The 23,913-nt window shown below is 40.4% G+C and overlaps 1 protein-coding gene and 1 long non-coding RNA gene across 7 annotated transcripts in view; one reads left to right on the forward strand and one right to left on the reverse strand.

Moving 5' to 3' along the window:
- The window catches only part of LOC137216945 (patatin-like phospholipase domain-containing protein 4), a 109,320-nt gene that overhangs the window by 79,493 nt on the left and 5,914 nt on the right, over nucleotides 1–23,913 (forward strand). Inside the window, exon 7 of one of the 6 annotated variants that reach the window (XM_067723072.1) lies at nucleotides 22,073–23,347. The exons of 1 other annotated variant lie outside the window; for it this stretch is intronic. In XM_067723072.1, coding sequence (XP_067579173.1) covers nucleotides 22,073–22,348 — 276 coding nt within the window. In that variant the 3' untranslated portion in view covers nucleotides 22,349–23,347. Of the gene's footprint in view, nucleotides 1–8,019; nucleotides 8,283–22,072; nucleotides 23,372–23,913 lie in introns of those variants that run through there. 4 more of the 6 variants (XM_067723075.1, XM_067723070.1, XM_067723076.1 and 1 more) reach the window with 4 other exon arrangements.
- LOC137216946 (uncharacterized) overlaps nucleotides 1–23,913 on the reverse strand; it is a 187,752-nt gene that overhangs the window by 10,580 nt on the left and 153,259 nt on the right. The gene's annotated exons all lie outside the window — the stretch shown is intronic.

Raw genomic sequence — 23,913 nt, forward strand, 5'->3', positions numbered from 1 at the left:
TAACAGACTGTAAGTTTAAGTTGTACAGGGCGATGATTTGATACACACACATACAGTGAAATGATGACTACAACAGGCTTAGTTAATACCTCCATCACCTCACATAATTACCAGTTCCTTTTTATGGTGAGAACACTTAGGATGTGCCCTCTTAACAGCTTCCAAGTACATAATACAGAATCGGTAACTACAGTCACCGTACTGTATGTTAGACCTCACTCTATTCATCTTAGTAACTAGGAAGTTTGTACCCTTTGACTGTCATGTCTGCATTTCCCCAATGCCCCAAAGCCCTAGCAATCACCATTCTATTCTCTTTTTCTGTGAGTTCTGCCTTTTAAGATTCCACATAACAGCATTTCTTTCTCTGTCTGAATTCTTTCACTTAGCAGAATGCCCTCAAGTTTCATCCATGTTGTCACAAATGGCTTATTCAGCCATGAGGAAGAAGAAACTACTCATCCTAATCTCAACATGTCAAAAGCTAATGTCGGGACTTCCCTGGTGGTGCAGTGGTTAAGAATCCGCCTGCCAATGTAGGGGATACGGGTTCGAGCCCTGGTCCGGGGAGATCCCACATGCCGCAGAGCAACTAAGCCCGTGAGCCACAGCTACTGAGGCTGCTCTCTAGAGCCTGCGAGCCACAACTACTGAACACGCGGGCCACAACTACTGAAGCCTGCGTGCCTAGAGCCCATGCTCCGCAACAAGAGAAGCCACCACGATGAGAAGCCCGCGCACCGCAACGAAAAGTAGCCCCGCTCGCTGCAACTAGAGAAAAGCCCGTATGCAGCACTGAAGACCCAACACAGCCAAAAATAAATAAGTTAATTTTTTTTAAAAAAAGCTAATGTCCTCATCACTTCACCCACGCCATAATCCCACCCCACCCCCACCAACACACACATACATGGAAAAAAGGAAAAGAAAAGGTCTTTGTTTCCTTTGCACTCTTCTCCACCTTTGTGTCAACTCTACTCAGACCAAGACTCAGGAACTATCTGTGAGCTTTCTTTTCTTCATAGCCACCCATGCATTGTTTTCTGAAGCCCTATAGCATCCATCTTCCAAGGACACAAAGCATCTGCTTCCTTCACCACCCTCTCTAGAGCATCATCATTGCCCTCCTGGGGGACAGGAGTCACAGTCTAATTGGATTCCTCCTTCCAAACTTTCCCTCCTACAGATTACCTCCAACACAGCAGGCAGAGACCCACGGAACAGATGATGCCAGCCTGTGGCCCAAACTTCCAATGGTTCACCAAGTTCCTGCCAGTAAACACCAATGTCCTTACAAAGTGCTGCAAGGCCCTACATGACCTCCTTCCGTGACTTCTCATCACTCTTCTCTTGCTCATTCCACCCACGGCAAGGGGCCACATAAGCCCTGAGCTGACCCTTGGACACTCCAGTCACCCTTCCAAGGCACGGACGATGCCTGCTTCTCAGAATGCTCTTCCCCAGAAAGCCACATGGCTGCTTCCTCACCACCTTCTAGGTTGTCTGAAATGTGACCTTCTCCATGGTCCAGTAAAATAGGCGGTGACACTTTGCCCCAAGTATTCCTCAGTATTTTGAATTTACAGTAAGAAAACTGAGAGTGGTGTTAGCAGAATCAAGTCCATCTTTTCTTAATGGAGACACATTTTGTTAGATATTAAGACACCATGTGTTGGAGTAGTGCTTCTCAAACTTAAATGTGCATATGAAACACATGGGGATCTTATTAAACTGGAAATTCAGATTCAGCAGCGCTGGAGAGAGGACCAAGGATTTGCCTTTCTAACAGGCTCCCAGGTGATATCCAGAACACAACTGGGCTACGATTTGAGCAGAGGGTCCTGAGAGGTTTTTTTTTAACCTTTAGAAATGTGAAGACATACTGAAATGTGAAAAGAAAAAAAAGAACTTATTTCGTTTTTAATTTATCACCATCAACATGTTGGTATATTTGAGTTTTCTTCATCTATAGAGCTTGCATTTCTCTTCACTACATTAATTCATTTTAAAAAATTAATGAGCACATACTGTGCAACACACAATCAGTGTATTGGGTGCTGAGTATGTAAAAATAACTGGAGACTCAGCCCCCCTGGTCAGTGCATTTACAATGATGTGCGTGAAAGACAGGATGGGCAGGGGGAGAACAATTCAGTTTCCATTGCTAAGATGGGACAAGCACAGGACTCCATGTAAACATGCACAGTTTTATCACCACTCAACATGCCCTTCCACACATTAAAAAAAACAGACAAGTTTAACAGCAGCTCACAATCAACTCAAAGAACTTTGCACATAATTTCCCTGGAACATTCAGAAACGATTTCTGTGACTGATATTCCATCTGTATAATGCACAATTATATGGCGAGGACAGAGAAAGTGTAAAACACCAATGATATCTCAAGAAAACTATTTCAGGAAGTTCAGGCTGACTGAACACGTACATCTTGTGGTATTTTGTTTGATTTCCATTATAGAAACAATTTTATTCTGTGGATAGACACAATTACCTCAAGTATGGCAACTATCTCATTAAAATGGCATCATATTTTAGCATAAAATGGCATGTTTTGAGAATTGATAAAGGAGCTAATTCTTTTCTGTCTTTGTAAAAACAGTCTCTGAACAATGGTTTGTGTCACTGTGGAGTTTTTTTTGTTTTTAATGTTTTGTTTCCAGACACTGCCGACAGTACTGCCTGGGCAGATATTACATGTACAAGAAGAATCACGACCCCTCTCTCCTTACACTATATGGAGGCTGGTCATTTGTCCACTAACCTCCTTGCCATATATTCACTCACTCTTTATTCATTGACTGCATTTCTGCTAAGAGTCTGGTACTGTGCTGCGCTGACCTTGGGAGCAGAAAGGTGATGAAGGCTCCTTCTCTACCTTTGAGGTTCTCAGTTCAGAAAGGAAAACATGTAAATGGTTAAGTATTAATTCCTCAGGGGAAGGGAGAGAGAATGGAACTACACAGTACTGTGGGCAGAGAAGGCAGGAAGGAACTGACTGGTCTTGAAGGATTAAAAACTTACCAAATGCACTGTAAATTCTTCATTCTCTTGGGGTGAGTCAAGGAACTTAATGAAGGTGCACGGTGTGACAAAGCTTAGGGACAGTTTCAACATGGCCAAGGTGGAGACAAGGGAGAGGATGGAACAAAGGTAATCTGAAAAAGAGTGAGGCCAATAGAAATAAAAACAAAAATGAACAAATGGGACCTAATCAAACTTACAAGGTTTTGCACAGCAAAGAAAATCATAAAACAAACAAAAAACCCGAAAAGACAACCGACGGAATGGGAGAAAATATTTGCAAATGATGCGACCAATAAGAGTTTAATCTCCAAAATATACAAACAGCACATGCAACTTAACAACAACAAAAAACAAACAACCCAATCAAAAAACGTGCAGAAGACCTTAATAGACATTTCTCCAAAGAAGACATATAGATGGTCAACAGGCACATGAAAAGATGCTCAACGTTGCTAATTATTAGAGAAATGTAAATCAAAACTACAATGAGGTACCACCTCACACCAGTCACAATGGCCATCATCAAAAAGTCCTACAAATAACAAATGCTGGAGAGGGTGTGGAGAAAAGGGAACCTCCTACACTGTTGGCAGGAATGTAAGTTGGTGCAGCCACTATGGTACATATACACCATAAAAAAGAATGACACAATGCCACTTGCAGCAACATGGATGGACCTAGAGATGATCATACTAAGTGAAGTAAGTCAGACAGAGAAAGACAAATATCATATGATATCAATTCTACGTGGAATCTAAAATATGACACAAATGACCTTATCTACAAAACAGAAACAGACTCACAGACATAGAGAACAGATTGGTGGTTGCCAAGGGGGAGAGGAGTAGAGAGAGGGATGGACTGGGAGTTTGGGGTTGGTAGATGCAAACTATTACATTTAGAATGGATAAACAACAAGGTCCAAATGGAGAGCACAGGGAACTGTATCCAATCTCCTGGGATAAACCATAATGGGAAAGAATTTTTTAAAAAAAGAATGTCTCTGTGTGTATAACTGAGTCACTCTGCTGTACAGCAGAGACTGGCACAGCACTGTAAATCAACTATACTTCAATTAAAAAAAAAAGTGAGGCCAGATTTTGACAGACTTTGTTCCCCAGTAGAGAACTTTAGAACAGGGGGACACAGCTTTGCTGAATGGCACCAAAATTTAGAAGTGACAAAATTTTAAAAGGTTATGCAAATTAAACTGTTTCATTTACATAGGACAATGCATGTACTCCTTTGGCAGTATGGGAAAAAAAACTGAGATGGGTTCGTACTTCACAGAAAGAGTTAGTAAGATAAAAACACCATTACATGATGCCCCAAAGTGATCATACCCTCCTGTGAGTCATTTCATACATTGAGGATGGTTTGGGTGCTTGTGGTAGAAAAGCCATTCAGGAGTTGGAAATTGAGGGTGTTTCTGGAAAGCGGGAGTGTCTCAATCTTTTTATTTTATAAAAATGTTTAGTGTAAACGTGTACTAAAGTTATGCATATATTTAATAGAACTGTCCTGCTTTCACTATGATGAAAACGATTCTATTTTAAAGTCCACCATGAGAAAACAAAAGCTGTCAGGTGACATTTTAGTGTGTCACTGTCCACATGGACTGCATAGCTCAGGATGACCAAATAGCCTACGTTTTAACAAGGTGAATAGACCAAAAACAAACAAAAAGGAGATAAAAACGGAACTCAGAGGAAAGGGAAATTTACTCTAAGGAAACCTATCTCTACTATTTCTTCCTTTATCTTCTAAAGTTGGATGCTTTTTGCTTTAATGTTGAGTCTTTCTTCTTTAAAAGAAAATGACAGAGCTATGTGAACATTATGGTACGAAATATTAAAATGTCATATTTGTGTTTATGGACAAAGGTGAGGAATATCTACTAAACTAAAATCAGCGTGAAGATAAGATGCACTGGATTATCAAATGAGATTCACTCTGAAATCTTACCTAGTATCAAACTTCACTAATAATTCCACATGGGCAAAGCGGTTTTCAGATCATTAATACTTGTAGAATCCTTTTTTGTTTCATCTGACACTCTGATCCAGGTTTAACATATAAGGTCTCTAAGTGATGCTGGTGAAATTGTGGAAGCATATCCTCTATACAGAAGGGAGCAACTAGTTTCATGAACCACCTTTTTTTATACTCAGATATTTCCATCACTTATGTAACATCATCTGGGGAGCCATGTCCCTAAACTCATAAACAATACCAGGTAGACCAGTTACATTCTGCTAAAAGTGGATGCATATAGACTCTACGATAAGGAACGACCGTTTCAGTGATTTGCCAAGAGGTCTGACATTGACAAGCTCACAGGAAGTACTGCCCTGGTCACCTTTCATTCTTTTCCTCAGTGTCCCCAGTTAAAAAAAGACAAAGGATTCCCAGTCTGCCACTAACCCTTTCTTTTCCATGTGTGTTAAGATTATGGCATTTTTTTCCTGCACTATTTAAATTTTTATTTTTTAATTTGAAAACATTAAAAAATACAGAATGAGGGACTTCCCTGGTGGTCCAGTGGTGAAGACTCCATGCTCCCACTGCAGGGGGCCTGGGTTTGATCCCTGGTCAGGGAACTGGATCCCGCGAGCCACAACTAAAGATCCTGCGTGCCGCAACTGAGACCCGGCGCAGCCAAATAAATAAATAAATATTTTTTAAAAAATACAGAATGAGCCAAGGTTTGTGTTCAGATAACTTCAGGAAGTCAAATGAGCTAATAACCGTATTTTAAGACAAGCACGAGAAAGCAATAGTAGAAGTTTCCTGTGGACTTCTTAGGAGGGAATGGGCCCTTGTCTAATACAAAAAGTGGCAGGTAGCTCTGTACGTATCCTATTTGTTCATCCCTACTGCCGGAAGGTCTAGAAATGTCTATATGGCCTTCAAATTTCTTCATGTAAGCACTGGTGATGAAATAATTTCTGATTCTGGGTAAGGCTTTTCACTTTAATAGTTGTTGCAATTTCTCTTCAGTTGTTACTTAGAGAATTTATTCGCCAAACAGTCCACACATGTTTCAGGTTATTATTCCTACAGAGCATTCTTGTTTGGCTAAACCAGAAGAAACCCACTACAACAGTTTCATGCATTGGGAAATAGTATCCTCGCAAACGGTTCCTCTTCCTGCAGTCAAACTGGATATGGGGCCAATGAATCGCCAGACTTCTGACCTAGGAAAAGTTGTATAAATCAATGGTACTCTGTAAATAATATATGAGACTGGATACTCAGTAAGTTTTACACTGAGGTCTGGGAGGAGGGGGCCCTGGGTCAGGCCGAGTAGAGATTAATGAGGTTGTTTACATTTCCTGCTCTGTGGATAAATAACTCAGTATTTGCCAAGGAAGTCACTGATGGAAACAGTAGACTTTGCATTTACGTGTTAGGTATTTTGAGAACATAGTCAATAGAAATTAATTAAGTGCTACCATATCTATAATTAAATATGTCTTTAGGGAAAACTAGAAAAGTCACTAAAAAGGAAATGGAAGAAAAAGGAAGCAAATTCTAAGCAGCAGTAGCATAAATAATGATAAACTGAGTTGTAAATAAGCTGAAACAACAATAAACTAAGTTGTACACACAGCTCATTCAAGGTATGTCAAGAACAGCCCTGTGTTCCATATATTTTTCACATTCTTGTGTCATTCAATCAGTATTTGTTGGGGCTTGTTCCCATAAGGAGCGATACTCAAGTCCTCAAGTAGGAGAGTGAGTTTGCCAAAGGAAGGCCCAAGGCTGGTGGGACAGAGGTCTTGGAAGGGGAAGGGGGCAGTTAACCAGAGAGAGTGGTGGAGGAGTGGGGAAAGGATGGTAGTGTGGTGAAGCCAGTCCTGTCTGGGATGCCAAGTGCATGGGAGAAACAGACACATTTTTAAAAAGCTATTGCAGAACTGTGTGATGAATGTCTGAATCTAAGGCCATGAGCATTCACTCAGAGGCCCCAAAGTCAACTACAGGCACAAGCCAAGTTTTCTGAAGAGCATCACATCTGTGATGAAGCAGGAATTTGAAAAGGACTAGATGAAGTGCCTCACAGACAAATGAAAGAGGTTCCACCTCGGGGAAGCTGACGTTGAATTAAGACTTGAAATAGCACTTGGCATTAGACATGTAAAGATGCAGAGAGAACAGGGAGGAGTGAGTGAAGATGGGACAAAAGGTGTCCAGACAGAGGGAAGAACACGCTCAAAGGTCTCACCCTGTAGGGTCAAGACTGGCTTTAACTGAATACGACCTTAGGCTCTCCATGAACTAGACCCTGCCGGGCTGTCAGCATCATTGAGCGTCATCTCTCATCACCCCCCCCGCCTGCGCAGCTAAGCTTCAGCCATGCCGCCCTTCCTCACTCTAGATCCAAGAGTAGGAACTTAGCAGCTGCTCGGTTATGGGCCACGAGGGAGAGGATTCAGTGGAATCCCCACGTGGCCCTGGAAGGCTGTCAATCGCTACAGCTATTTTGAAGGGCAATTTGCCTTCCACTCTGCTCAGTGCTTTACAGATATTTTTTGAAGTCTTATTGTCTCTGTCCCACAGAGGATGGAATGGTAGCCTACAGAGGTAAAGGGATGGACTTAAAGCCCCATGTCAGAGCTTGCTCCTGAATCCACATCTGCCTGGCTCCAAGCTCTTCTTCTTACCACTGCAGCTCCCTCCCACCAAAGCCGAGATACAAATACAAGTCACACAGTGTTAGGGTGCTTGAGTTTTCCTTATAGAAAAATGGGACTTGCCTATAATGCAAGAACTAGGCACCAGAATGCACATCTATTTTAGAAATAGCTACTGTATACCAACGTTGTACAAAATATCATTGTTGGTATTCCTCTAAGAAATGACAATGTTATGGGGAAACATGCCATGGCATTCTGATTCCTTCACAATAATGCTTTGTGTTATTAAAATGTGTTCTGTAGACTGAATGTTTGTGTCCCCACCCCCTGCCAGCTCCAGATGCTGACATCCTAACCCGCCACGTGTTGGGATTAGGAGGTGGGACCTTTGGGAGGTGATGAGATCATGGGGGTGGAGACCTCAAGAATGGGATCAGTGCCCTTAAACAAGAGACCCCAGAGAGAAGACACAGTGAGTGAGAAGATTATGAACTGGGAAGTGGGTTCTCACCAGACACTGGATCTGCTGACACTGTAATCTTGGACCTCCAGGCTTCCAGATATCTGAGAAATAAATGTCTGTTTGCTTATAAGCCACCCAGGCAAATGGAATTCTTTCATAACAGCCCAAATGAACTAAGACAAGGGGTTTGGGTTTTTCATGGGTTAGGATACAAACCACCTGTGAAGAAGTTTAGACCAACACTGGGCTTATGTTCCAAATGGATTTAGTTTCTATCCACTTCTAAATCCACAATGGAAAAGAAAGGCACAGATTCCAGACAATGAAGCTAAACTCGTCAGTTCCCCCAATACTGAGCCTGTGAAAAATGTATTTTTACTTTCGTAAGACTTGTTTCTTAATCTTTATAAATTAATGTACACCAATTTAAAGACGCACAAGAAACAGTACAAACAAAAGAGGAAACTGATTTAAAAAAAAGGGCAGTTGGAAATCACAGGAAGAGAATGAATTTAGCTAAAAGCGGGCTGTTGATGTAGTTAGAATCTGGTTAAACAGCGAAAGTGAAACGTCAAACTAAAAATAATTAGCAAACCTACACATTAACTGGGACAGTGAGTTAACCGAACAACACACTGCATACAACTCAGATTAAGTATGTTGTGCTGGTAGGCTGGGAAGAAGTATGTAAGAAATGTAAGAAAGTAATACGTTTATGATACTAGCTCCAAATCATAGAAGATTACCTCTAAGGATTTTAATTTTGGAGGAAAAGTGAAGGAGAAAGGCACATTATTAGATTCAATGATTATTTCATACCACAATCTTTGAAATTCTGTCTCAAACACAGGATATTACTATTCAAAATTGTTTTCAAAATATTCATTTCTCTTATTGACTAAATGTATTTGTCTACTTTAAGAAACTGGAAAATTATTTATTTACCTAGGGAGTCAAATGAAGGCAATATTGGATACACATACAGTAAAAACCCAATAAAACAATTACAGAATATCATCTTCATGTTTAGTTGCCTTTAAACCTTCCAGATGGTACAATCACTATGAGTGTTGCAGTAATATCATAACTGCACGTGATAAAAATAGAAATGCACATGAGCTATCGTCCTAACATTCTAACCTTCTGGTAAATCTACCTTAAAGATGTTCACCTTCAGCCTAATGATGTATTTATGTGGGTTTGAAATTCCTATGAGCATTAATGGAAGCTCTGATCACTTAATGAATCCAAGAGCAGGATATTAGGATGAGCTATTAGATGATATATTTAATTTATTCCTAAAATATATAATATTATAATATATTATATTATATATATAATATATATGTCTATTGCGACTGGAGTAATTGGTTGCAATTAAAATAATGAGATATTCTAAATGATTCATGCAATACAAATGCAGAGTGATATGTAATTTGTAATTTCTTTATCATTTTTATTTTTTATGCTGATACATTTCTTCTTAATTCTAATAAGCTTTTGAGCTAACAGGAATATATTTTGTCATATGGATTATATGCTGGAGGACTTATTTCGCAACATTGCTAATGTGAAAACCATCTGACTGAACCTAAAATATAATGTAAACATGTAATTGGGAAAATACACTTTGGAAAACTGTTGGGAGCCATGTACAACTGAAGACGTGCTTATTCTGTGACCCAGCATTCCCACTGCTGGGTAAATATGCAATGTGTTTTTATGCGAGTTCACCAAAAGACACATGCAGGAATAGCTGGAGGGCCATTCTGTAGTACTGTTAAGCTACACACTTTTTTTTTTTTTTTTTGGTACGCGGGCCTCTCACTGTTGTGGCCTCTCCCATTGCGGAGCACAGGCTCCAGACGCACAGGCTCAGCGGCCATGGCTCACGGGCCCAGCCGCTCTGCGGCATGTGGGATCCTCCCGGACCGGGGTACGAACCCGTGTCCCCTGCATCGGCAGGCGGACTCTCAACCACTGCGCCACCAGGGAAGCCCCTAAGCTACAGACTTTTGAGAATAAAGTTAAGGCCTTGGTTGGGCACTTCATTGCAGAATTATTGCCTAATTATTACTTGTGATTTAAAACAACTTAGTTCAAACTACTAGGTAGAAGAAAAAATACAAGGTTGTAGTGTGCAACACAGGGAATATAAACCATATTTTATAATAACTTTAAATGGAGTAAAATCTATAAAACTACTGAATCATTTGAAACTTATATAACGTAAATCAACTGTGCTCCAATAAAAAATTTAGTTCATATCCTTGATAATATGATACTTAATACTAGACAGATAATATTTATTGAATTCTGTGTACACAAATAAATGTATTGATTGCCAATGTGAACACTGCTCTAATTAACTGCTGTGTATGAACTCCTTCAATCCTGAGAGCAGCTTTATGAAATATCATTGTGCCTCTTTTAAAGACCACGAAAATGAGGTGTAAAAAGGTCCTTTGTTCAACGTCCAATAAATAGAAAGTGGTAAGTGCTATGAAGAAAATAAATCAGGAAAACGTTCTGGAGACTGACTGGTAGATTTCCTTCATATTGTACGGTTACGGCTGGCTTTTTCAGAGTGGATATATAAACTGAAACCTGAAAGTTAAGGACTCAGTGGACACACTGGGGAAGATGATTCCAGGCAGACGGAGCCCTCAGGGATGGGGTCCATAGGCAGGAATTAGCATAGCATGTTTGAGGAACCTGTGGAGCTGAAACCTCGTGCTGGAGGGGTGAGCTAGAAGAGGTGAGGAAAGGCAGGTCATGGACGGCCTTTTATGCTAGTCTAGGAGTTTCGCTTCCATCGAAGTGTGATTGAAGTCCTGCAAGGTTTGGAGCAAGAGTGATAATTTATCACGCAAACTGTGGAATTTTTGGCAAACTGATACGGGATTGTGTAGGAGTGGTGACTGGGAGACCCCTAGGAAGCTCTTATAACAACAAAGATGAAATGATGGCGGCCTGGAGAAAGCTGTCACTAGTCGAAATGAAGAAAACTGGACAGATCTGGAATACAATTTAAAAGTAGAGTTGACAAGGCTTAGTAATGGAGTCTATGAATGGATGTGGGAAGACAGAAAGGAAGGAATCACATGTGTGAATCCGGGTTCCCATGCTGGTGAATGACATGGAGACACTGGGGAAAAGAGAGTTTGAGTATTGGTGGGTTATGGAAGCAGTAGCTTTATCTTGGATACATTCCTGTTGAGTTGCCCTGTAGGTGTCCAAGGTAGAGATCAATGAGGTAGTTGGATTCAGGATTTTAGGGACGAGGTCAGAGATGAGAATTTGGGAGTCATCATGATGTAAATGCTATATAACATTGCCTCTGGAGACAGCACTGCCAGAGGGAAAATGGGGGCCAAAGTTGGAGCCCTGGGAAAGTCCACCATGAGAACTCAGAGGAAGAGGAGGTGGCAAAGAACGTGAGAAAAACTGTGTAAGTGTGTGCTACCACCAGACATGAGAAAACGTGTTTACAACAGAAATGGTTTGATGAAAAAGAAGAATAACAGCTAAAGAATTTAAAACGCTTTAAAAAATTCTCCAGGTTTAACTTAATAGCAGTCAAAATTATAACAATAAAATATATACACATCTCAAATTTTCATACCAGTCAAAATTATAACAATAAAATATATACACATCTCTATTTTTCATTTATGTGTATGTGTGTGTGTCAAAGAAAGGAATCTCCGCTATTTGAAAAACTTCTGAAAAAAATCTTTTTCACGTAGCATGAGGAGTTTAATTTTCCTGATAGTTGGTCCAGTGAGAGATCTAAGTTCTGAAATATGTGTCTTTATTTTCTTGAGCTGACAGAAAGAAGTCAAGGGCAAGGTCTTTCTTCCAATGTCACTACCATCATCTCTACACCTTCCAAGTTCATCTTTGTTGCTTCAAATCCAGAGTGCCTGCCTGACAAATGATGGTACCCCATTACCTGATCTCTGCCATGTCGTTAATTTAGGTTTCCCAGGTGACCATCTCAAATGAATGCCAGATGGCAACTCAGCCTGACGTCAGACATCACAGAGAGGCTGAAACGACACCTGCCTGGCAATTATGCATCTGCTGAAGTTTAGTCAAGATCACCTAAGTTCCCTCCTAAAACAACACCTTGGAATAGGAAAACTGTACAGATTAGCACTAGTTGTGTAAGAGCAGAGTACCTTGGGTGAGGATTCAAGCACAGATTTAACGACTGGTACTTTCCTGATGCATGTCCAAAGCACACGTCGCTATTCTCCCTGATGATCAGGGCGAGAGGCACTTCTGGGGGAGACATAGCAGGACACCAAGTCAACAGTGTGCAGAACAGTCAGGTTAACAGCAGCGTTCACTGGCTTCTGAATCTACCAGATGTCCCGTCTACATGGACGGTGGCTGGTATCATTCCAGGGCTAAGTTCTGTTGTGACCTTTCTGTGCCTCCTGGCTAATTAACGGGAGCTTGCTGGGGAGACAGGGGCCATGCTGGGCCCTGGGACGTGTTAAAAGGAAGCCTTAGTCCCTAATCTTGACTCTTAGATGAGCATGCAGTGTCCTGCCCTCCATTACTGAGAGCAAGGGCAGAATCTCACGTCTGATCCCCAGTGTCACATCAGTCAGAAAACACTGACTCTCTCGTACTTGAGGCAGTACTTCTTTTTCCTCGGCAGGTTTTGATTCCTATGTCATGCTTTGCAGAAACTGTGCAGTTTCAGCATTGTCATACATGGTTGATTTTACAAAATCACAAGTCAGATCATACTTAACTGTATTTTAGAAATCCTGAAAGGCAAAGAAGAAAGTAAAAGTAGCCTATGATGTCTTTACCATACTTATTAATATCTCTCAAGATTCTGAATGTTTTTCCTTCCCTCCTTCTCTCCACCTTCCTCCCTCTTCCGTCTCTCTCTGTTTCTGTCTCTGTCAGATGTGGATGGGGATGTACATGAAGGAGTGTATATAGGGGTCTCAAAGACATAGGTCTTCTAGATATGTACATACATATCTTCCAAAATTTAATTGATTCTATAGAGATAGCATTATAGCCTGTATTTTTCGATTAATATTCTATTTTTGAACCCTTACCCATGAACTTACATGCACTGAAAACACGATTCTTAGCAGCTGCATAATATCCATTTTATGCAGGTACCATGGGTACTTGGACCCTTTGCTTTTCATTTTCTCACATATAACAACACGGTGTTGAAGATCCTTCTGTGGGGTGACTTTGACCCTGTCTGCGCTTCAGCCAGAGTCCCAGACGTGTGGATGTAGAAGAAGTACTTGGCTTTGTGACATGGAAGAGGATATCCAAAAGGCCACAATATATTAATAGTATCATTGTCATCATGGCCAAGATTAAATAATGAGTATGACTGACTGATGCCCAAATGAGGTAGACTAGGTAGGTCAAGTCCAAATACGTGTCATCAACACATATGCACGATCATTTGTAAAGCAGTATTTACTCTGAGGAAAAAAAAAAAAACCTTTAAGAGTTCTCATCACCTCAACCCAGTATAGATGGTGACAATCAGGACCAGACTTGTCTATGATTAAGAGGAAGATTTGGTGCATGGGGAAACGGCAAGGCATGTTTAGAAGTCGGGGGCAACTGATGACGGCTTAATTTCCAAGATACACAAACAGCTCATCTAACTCAACAACAAAAAACCAAACAACCCAATAGAAAACTGGGCAGAAGACCTAAATACACATTTCTCCAAAGAAGACATACAGATGGCCAGTAGGCACATGAAAAGATGCTCAACATTCCTAATTATTAGAGAAATGCAAATCAAAACTACAATGAGGTACAACCTCACGCCGGTCAGAACGGGCATCATCAAAAAGTCTGCAAATAATAAATGCTGGAGAGGGTGTGGAGAAAAGAGAACCCTCCTGCACTGTGGGTGGGAATGTACATTGGTGCAGACACTATGGAAAACTGTACAGAAGTTCCTCAACAAACTAAAAACAGAACTACCATATGATCCAGCAGTCCCACTCCTGGGCATATATCCAGACAAAACTATAATTCAAAAAGATACATGTACCCCTATGTTCACAGCACTATTGTCAATAGCCAAGACAAGGATACAACCTAAATGTCCATTGACAGAGGAATGGATAAAGAAGATGTGGTACATATAGACAATGGAATAGTACTCAGCCATAAAAAAGAATGAAATAATGCCATTTGCAGCAACATGGATAGATCTATAGATGCTCATACTAAAGAAGGTAAGTCAGACAGAGAAAGACAAACACCATATGATATCACTTATATGTGGAATCTAAAAAATGACACAAATGAATTTATCTACAAAACAGAAACAGACTCACAGACATAGAGAACCGACTTGTTCCTGCCAAAGAACTGAATCACTTTGCTGTACAGCAGAAATTAATACAACATTGTAAATCAACTATACTTCAACCAAAAAAAAGGTGGGGGGGGGGGGGCGGGGATGAGAAATGCAGAGGGTGTGACCTGGCAGGTCTGTTGGCTGCAATCTATTTCTGAGTTAATCTGTGAATAGTTTAGGAACATCTGTCCTTCCAGTTCATTAAGTGAGACTGTCTTTTTTTTTTTTTTAACATCTTTATTGGAGAAAAATTGCTTTACATTGTTGTGTTAGTTTCTACTGTATAACAAAGTAAATCAGCTATATGTATACATATATCCCCACATCCCTTCCCTCTTGCATCTCCCTCCCACCCTCCCTATCCCACCCCTCTAGATGGTCACAAAGCACCGAGCTGATCTCCCTGTGCCATGCGGCTGCTTAGCACTAGCTGTCCATTTTACATTTGATAGTGTATATATGTCAATGCCACTCTCTCACTTTGTCACAGCTTACCCTTCCCCCTCCCCATATCCTCAAGTCCATTCTCTAGTAGGTCTGTGTCTTTATTCCCGTCTTGCCCCTAAACTCTTCATGACATTTTTTTCTTAAATTCCATATATATGTGTTAGCATACGGTATTTCTGTTTCTGACTTACTTCACTCTGTATGACAAACTCTAGCTCCATCCACCTCACTACAAATAACTCAATTTCATTTCTTTTTATGGCTGAGTACTATTCCATTATATATATGTGCCACATCTTCTTTATCCAATTATCTGTCAATGGACACAGGTTGCTTCCCTGTCCTGGATATTGTAAATAGTGCTGCAATGAACATTGTGGAACATGATGCATTTTAAATTATGGTTATTTCAGGGTATATGTCCAGTAGTGGGATTGCTGGGTCATATGGGAGCTCTATCTTTAGTTTTTCAAGGAACCTTGATACTGGTCTCCATAGTGGCTATACCAATTTACATTCCCACCAACAGTGTAGGAGAGTTTTCTTTTCTCCACACCCTCTGCAGCATTTACTGTTTGTATACCTTTTGATGATGGCCATTCTGACTGGTGTGAGGTGACTATAGTTTTGATTTGCATTTCTCTAATGATTACTGGTGTTGAGCATCCTCTCATGTGTTTGTTGGCAGTCTGTATATCTTCTTTGGAGAAATGCCTATTTAGGTCTTCGGCCCATTTTTGGATTAGGTTGTTTATTTTTTTTTTTTTGATATTGACCTGTATAAGCTGCTTGTTTATTTTGGAGATTATTCCTTTGTCAGTTGCTTCATTTGCAAATATTTTCTCCCATTCTAAGGATTGTCTTTTTGTCTTGTTTATGGTTTCCTTTGCTGTGCAAAAGCTTTTAAGTTTCACTAGGTCCCATTTGTTTATTTTTCTTTTTATTTCCATTTCTCTAGGAGGTGGGTCAAAAAGGATCTTGCTGTCATTTATGTCATAGAGTGTTCTGCCTATGTTTTCCTCTAAGAGTTTGATAGTGTCTGGCCTTACATTTAGGTCTTTCATCCATTTAGAGTTTATTTTTGTGTATGGTGTTAGGGAGTGTTCTAATTTCATTCTTTTACATGTAGCTGTCTAGTTCTCCCAGCACCACTTACTGAAGAGGCTGTCTTTTCTCCATTGTATATTCTTGCCTCCATTATCAAAAATAAGGTGACCATATGTGCATGGGTTTATCTTTGGGCATTCTATCCTGTTCCATTGATCTATATTTCTGGTTTTGTGCCAGTACCATACTGTCTTGATTACTGTAGCTTTGTAGTACAGTCTGAATTCAGGGAGCCTGATTCTTCCAGCTCCATTTTTCTTTCCCAAGATTGCTTTGGCTCTTGAGGGTCTTCTGTGTTTCCATACAAATTGAGAAATTTTTTGTTCTAGTACTGTGAAAAATGCCACTGGTAGTTTTTTTTTTTTTTTTTTCTTGTTTTTGATGTTACGTGGGCCTCTCACTGTTGTGGCCTCTCCCATCACGGAGCACAGGCTCCGGACGCGCAGGCTCAGCGGCCACGGCTCACGGGCCCAGCCACTCCACAGTATGTGGGATCCTCCCAGACTGGGACACGAACCTGCATCCCCTGCATCAGCAGGCAGACTCCCAAACACTGCGCCACCAGGGAAGCCCGCCATTGGTAGTTTGATAGGGATTGCATTGAATCTGTCGATTGCTTTGGGTAGTATAGTCATTTTCAGAATGTTGATTCTTCCAATCCAAGAACATGGTATATCTCTCCATCTGTTTGTATCGTATTTAATTTCTTTCATCAGTGTCAAATAGTTTTCTGCATACAGGTCTTTTGTCTCCTTAGGTGGGTTTATTCCTAGGTATTTTATTCTTTTTGTTGCAATGGAGTGTTTCCTTAATTTCTCTTTCAGATTTTTCATCATTAGTGTATAGGAATGCAAGAGATCTCTATGCATTAATTTTTTATGCTGCTACTTTACAAAATTCATAGATTAGCTCTAGTAGTTTTCTGGTAGCATCTTTAGGATTCTCTATGTGTAATATCATGTCATCTGCAAACAGTGACAGTTTTACTTCTTCCTTTCCGATTTGGATTCCTTTTATTTCTTTATCTTCTTTGATTACTGTGGCTAAAACTACCAAAACCATGCTGAATAATAGTGGTGAGAGTGGGCAACCTTGTCTTGTTCCTGATCTTAGTGGAAATGGTTTCAGTTTTTCACCATTGAAAACGATATTGGCTGTGGGTTTGTCATATATGGCCTTTATTATGTTGAGGTAAGTTCCCTCTATGCCTACTTCCTGGAAAGTTTTTATCATAAATAGGTGTTAAATTTTGTCAAAAACTTTTTCTGCATCTATTGAGATGATCATATGGTTTTTATCCTTCAGTTTGTTAATATGGTGTATCACATTGATTGATTTGCGTATATTGAAGAATCCTTGCATTCCTGCGGAAAAAACCCCACTTGATCATGGTGTATGATCCTTTTAATGTGCTACTGGGTTCTGTTTGCTAGTATTTTGTTGAGGATTTTTGCATCTATGTTCATCAGTGATATTGGCCTGCAGTTTGTTTTTTTTTTTTTGTGGCATCTTTGTCTGGTTTTGGTGTCAGGGTGATGGTGGCTCTCAGAATGAGTTTGGGAGTGTTCCTCCCTCTGCTATATTTTGGAAGAGTGTGAGAAGGATAGGTGTTAGCTCTTCTCTAAATGTTTGATAGAATTCGCCTATGAAGCCATCTGGTCCTGGGCTTTGGTTTGTTGCAAGATTTTTAATCAGAGTTTCAATTTCAGTGCTTGTGATTGGTCTGTTTATATATTCAATTTCTTCCTGGTTCAGTCTCAGAAGGTTGTGCTTTTCTAAGAATTCGTCCATTTCTTGCAGGTTTTCCACTTTATTGGCATAGAGTTGCTTGTAGTAATCTCTCATGATCCTTTGTATTTCTGCAGTGTCAGTTGTTACTTCTCCTTTTCAATTTCTAATTCTGTTGATTTGAGTCTTCTCCCTTTTTTTCTTAATGAGTCTGGCTAATGGTTTCCCAATTTTGTTTATTTTCTCAAAGAAACAGCTTTTAGTTTTATTGATCTCTGCTATTGTTTCTTTCATTTCTTTTTCATTTATTTCTGATCTGATGTTTATGATTTCTTTCCTTCTGCTAACTTTGGGGGATTTTTGTTCTTCTTTCTCTAACTGCTTTAGGGGTAAGGTTAGGTTGTTTGAGATGTTTCTTGTTCCTTGAGGTAGGATTGTATTGCTATAAACTTCCCTCTTAGAACTGCTTTTGCTGCATCCCATAGGTTTTGGGTCGTCGTGTTTTCATTGTCATTTGTTTCTAGGTATGTTTTGATTCTCTGATTTCTTCAGTGATCTCTTGGTTATTTAGTAGTGTATTGTTTAGCCTCCATGTGTTTGTATTTTTTACAGTTTTTCCTGTAAATGATATCTAGTCTCATAGCGTTGTGGTTGGAAAAGATACTTGATATTATTTCAATCTTCTTAAATTTACCAAGGCTTGATTTGTGACCCAAGATATGATCTATCCTGGAGAATGTTCCATGAGCACTTGAGAAGAAAGTGTATTCTGTTGGTTTTGGATGGAATGGCCTATGAATATCAAGTCCATCTTGTTTAATGTGTCATTTAAAGTTTGTGTTTCCTTATTTAGTTTCATTTTGGTTGAACTGTCCATTGGTGAAAGTGGGGTGTTAAATTCCCCTACTATTATTGTGTTACTGTCGATTTCCCCTTTTACACCTGTTAGCATTTGCCTTGTATATTGAGGTACTCTTATGTTGGGTGCATAAATATTTATAATTGTTGCATCTCCTTCTTGGATTGATCCCTTGATCATTATGTAGTGTCGTTCTTTGTCTCTTGTAATAGTCTTTATATTAAAGCCATTTTGTCTGAGATGAGAATTGCTACGCCAGCTTTCTTTTGATTTCCATTTGCATGGAATATCTTTTTCCATCCCCTCACTTTCAGTCTGCATGTGTCCCTAGGTCTGAAGTGGGTCTCTTGTAGACAGCATATATACAGGTTTGTTTTTGTATCCATTCAGCCAGTCTATGTCTTTTGGTGGGAGTATTTAATCCATTTATATTTAAGGTAATTATCGATACGTATGTTCCTATTACCATTTTCTTAATTGCTTTGGGTTTGTTATTGTAGTTCTTTTCCTTCTCTTGTGTTTCCTGCCTAGAGAAGTTCCTTTAGCATTTGTTGTAAAGCTGGTTTGGTGGTGCTGAATTCTCTTAGCTTTTGCTTGTTTGTAAAGGTTTTAATTTCTCCGTCGAATCTGAATGAGATCCTTGCTGGGTAGAGTAATCTTGGTTGTAGATTTTTCCCTTTCATCACTTTAAATATGTCCTGCCACTCCCTTCTGGCTTGCAGAGTTTCTGCTGAAAGATCAGCTGTTAACCTTATGGGGATACCCTTGTATGTTATTTGATGCTTTTACCTTGCTGCTTTCAATATTTTTTCTTTGTATTTAATTTTTGATAGTTTCATTAATATGTGTCTTGGCGTGTTTGTCCTTGGATTTATCCTGTATGGGACTCTCTGTGCTTCCTGGACTTGATTATTTCCTTTCCCATGTTAGGGAAATTTACTACTATAATCTCTTCAAATATTTTATCAGTCCCTTTCTTTTTCTCTTCTTCTGGGACGCCTATAATTCGAATGTTGGTGCATTTAATGTTGTCCCAGAGGTCCCTGAGACTGTCCAAGTGAGGCCATCTTAATGATCAATTTCCCTCATCCCAAGTGGTTCTGAATATAACTTTTGCACGTATTTGTTTTTACTTTGTGTCATTTTCCTTCATAGGTGTAATGTGTCATTGATCCATGTGATAGTGTATTATGTCCTTGTCACCCCTTTTGGTGCATCATCTTAGGAATGAAATAGGGTCCATGTGGGAGGCCCAAAGATGGGTTTGACAGGTAGGCTGCTGTATGTCTCTGAATTGTGTCCTCAAAGTAACCGAGAAAAAGACTCTGGACACACCAAGAAACCAGAGACTCTCTGGGAGATGAGGCATAAACAGGCTCAATAAAAGGCAATCCTGTTCATTCATTTGATGTTGGTATCTGCTGACACTATTATGAGTCAACTCCCAGGTGAATACAAAGCACAAAATGAAAACATAAAGAATTAGTCAGGATGCAATCCATCAGGAACCCCTGCAGAATTTGGTGCTCCTAGGAACGTAGATTCAGTCACCTAAGAAGCTTGGATTGTGAATTTAGGTCAACATTTGTTGAACAACAAGCCAAAGAGAGATTCATCAGTCTTATATTTTCTTTTGTTCATAGGAGAAGACATACACATTTATTTGCAGAAACCTTCCTTCCCCTGCACCCCCTGCCAACCCCCAAACTAAAATTCTAGGAATGTTTTATTATGTGGGCTTTTATGAGAGACAGATGATATGTACACTGATTCATTTGCAAAGTTCCCAAAACCTCTACTGAAACAGGGATCTCTCTACTACATTCTCTTAGAAAAGACAGGCAGAGAATATCAACCTGTCTCTCAGTTAACACACACTTGAAGATCCAGGAAGTGCATCGGCGATACCCCAAGAAACTCTGTTGACTCCAGAAAGAGTTTACAGGTTCCTCCCAAGCATCCACAGTCACATGTGGGGCCCTTTGACCTTTTATTCTTCCTCAGTCTCCAGACGTTTCTGCCTCACCAGGAACAGCGTTTCCCCTGCAACAATAGATTTCGATATTGCCACTGTTCCAGAGCTTTCTCTATCTGGTATTTAGGGAAGCAGTTTGGCAGGGAGGGAGGAGAATGACAGAACAATTTTTGAGTGTCCTCCTCTGTTTTTTATCCCTTCAGAGAGGCTCTCCACGCAGAGTTGGCTGGGTGACTCATTCTTGACAACTGCACTCGATTGCAAGAGAGTTTTCTTTCCTTCCTCTGAGGCTGCCCTTCCTTATTCAAATTGCTCTTCTCTATTGCTGCCGGAGGATTAATGATATTCGCCCCCAAACTTCCCCTCTCTCTGAAGGCAGAACATAATGAGGACATTCTCATCCTCATCTTCGGAACAAGTTCCTGGTTCCATCAGCACAGCAATACTTCCTTGTCCTTTTTAGATATGTTGAAAAAAATCCAAATGGAAATGGCTCATACCTCATGCTCCACGTCATTGACGTGGCCACCGGAGCCCACACAGCATAACTTCAGGAACCATGATAGAAATGTCCTTATGCAAAGCTTTACAGAATCATCTTTCCTCCTCCTAAACACTTCTCCAGTCTCATCTGATGGGTTTTCCCTTTACCTCTCTAACTGAAGACCCCCTTGAAGATGCCGGCCTGGGAAGCTCACTGTTGTACCCATGCATGTGCCTTCGTTTAAGATTTAATTAACTTTTAGGACTCTGACTTAGGCAAAATGATAGAGGACCTGTCTTCCTAGTGTTGCCCAATCATCTGTTTCTATGAAGCTCTCAGAAAGTTCCAGTGCCTCAGGGATCCCCCCTCCTGCTAAGCTCTTAGGATTTTCTGGTGGTTTTGGGTCAAATTCAGTGTTTAGCTAGATGCACTGTCAGGTAGCAAAACCAAAGCAAAACAAATTTTAAAATTGATTTAATATCATTTGCATTTTCACCAAGCCGATTCTTGCCTAAATGTAAAGTAGATACCTTTCAAACAAGAAGAGAGAGAGAGAGATTGCTACTCAGGAGGCTGGGAGGGGTTTGCTAGCCCTCAAGCCACATGAGAGTGATAGATGCTAAATCCTCTACGGCTTGTCTTGATGTTCTAAACACACGGTAGAAGGTTCTTGATCAGCTAGGTATTCAAGGGATCATGGGGCACAAGACTTGACACCAGAGGCTGTGTGCGATCCAGCATTTCTTTACAGGGACCACCCTGTTTTATACATATTTTAAAATAACATCAAAGGAATATTATAAGCACGTTTTTCTCATTCTCCTCCCTCCTATACACACCATGAACCGCCCACCCATCTATCCATGCAGCAAGGCATCCATCCCACCACTCAGTATATTTACTCTCATTCACTTATCAAAAAAAATATTCATCCCGGACCTCTTACACCAGATCCTGCACTACGTTTCAGAAGCAGACCCAGGACCTGCCCTCCCAGCAATTGCCGTTCAGCGGGTGAGAACACTGCGTTCAGAAGGTACAGTAAACCTGGAGGACGCACAGACCGGAGTAACTACTCACCACCCCTGTTTAAAGCCCCCCACGGCCCCCGCTGCACACAAAACAACATTTTCAATAGAAATCAACTGCACGTTCGTGCAGCATTGCTCTCCCTCACTGAGAAATATCCCAGGTAAAGCTAAATCCGGGCAGGGGGAAGGAAGCTGAAATAACCGGCACCTTGTCCATCACAAGGAGAGTCTGTCAGCGGGATGGCCTCGCCAGGGAGCCTTCAAACACGTGGATTCCCTGTCTTCACACGAAAGCACTAGACAAACTGCAGCACTTCCCACAGGCGCCCCGGTTCTGTAAGGGCCTAGACTCCTATCCTAGTTTGTTGGATGCCCCTGGGGGCATTTAGCAGTCAACCTGGGTTTCCCACAGCCATCCTGGACTTCACAGCAAACACATCAGGTGAAGGCTTTTATGCTTTATTCCCTCAGTGCAGGCACCCACCCCTTTGCCTGCTTGAAAATCACTACCATCAGGAGCCATTCTCAGTTGTGTCTTCACTTCACCTCCATAACTGACTTTAGAATTCCCAGTCTCCTTTCAATTTGAATTCTTGAACATCCAGAGTTGCTTCTTCATTTTAAATGCAATGAATCAGTAATAAAAGCCAATTTCAGGGCTTCCCTGGTGGTGCAGTGGTTGAGAATCTGCCTGCTAATGCAGGGGACACGGGTTTGAGCCCTGGTCTGGGAGGATCCCACATGCCGCGGAGCAACTAAGCCCGTGAGCTGCAACTACTGAGCCTGCGCGTCTGGAGCCTGTGCTCCGCAACAAGAGAGGCCACGATGGTGAGAGGCCCGCGCACCGCGATGAAGAGTGGCCCCCGCTCGCCACAACTAGAGAAAGCCCTCGTACAGAAACGAAGACCCAACACAGCCAAAAATAAGTAAATAAAATGACGGTTTAAAAAAAAAGCCAATTTCATTAATTCGCCCACTGTACTCGTCCAGAGGGAAAGGCAGGTAAGAATACGCGTCATGTTACGACAGGTCTATTATGTGTCTCTGCTCCAGGGTATCATGCTTTTGCTTGGTTTACGATGAGCCACGGACTATACAAATAAATAGTTAATAGAAATTAATTCTTTTGTTTGTAAGATATTATTATACTAAGTTTTATTGGATTTTAGAAACTCTACGGTTAACCACAGGAGTATAACACATTCTCCACTGGAAGTATGCTGTGTAATAAGGGAATTAAAGTTTAAAATCACGGAAAACTTTAAAATTCTGTGACTGCAGTGTACTATTTATTGATTTAAATGGCAAGTGTTTAAGTGAATTATGAATACAGTATAAATGAATTTAATCCATTAGATTCCATACAAATACTGGTCATAGCTTTATGGTGGAGCATAAACTTTAATTTTTTTATCGTATCATACATATATATGATGTTTAAAGTTACACATGTCCTACATGTATGCATATACATACCCACATGTTTACATACGTATGTACATATACACACATGGAGGCACCTGAATCATTAAATCATATACTGTATGTAGAACAGTGCATTTAATAAATTTAAATATGGTTTTATTACAAGTTGGTAAATATTCAATATAGGTATACTAAGTATGCTAATTCTCAAAATGTATTCAAGTGAATAAATAAAAATATGACCAGATTCCTTACTCCAGGACACAGGACAAATGTTTTAACAATAAGCAAAGGACATAAGTCAATAGAGGGAGTTACAACAATGCTTTGTTACTG

Source organism: Pseudorca crassidens, chromosome X, assembly GCF_039906515.1.
Source record: "Pseudorca crassidens isolate mPseCra1 chromosome X, mPseCra1.hap1, whole genome shotgun sequence".
NCBI lineage: Eukaryota > Metazoa > Chordata > Mammalia > Artiodactyla > Delphinidae > Pseudorca > Pseudorca crassidens.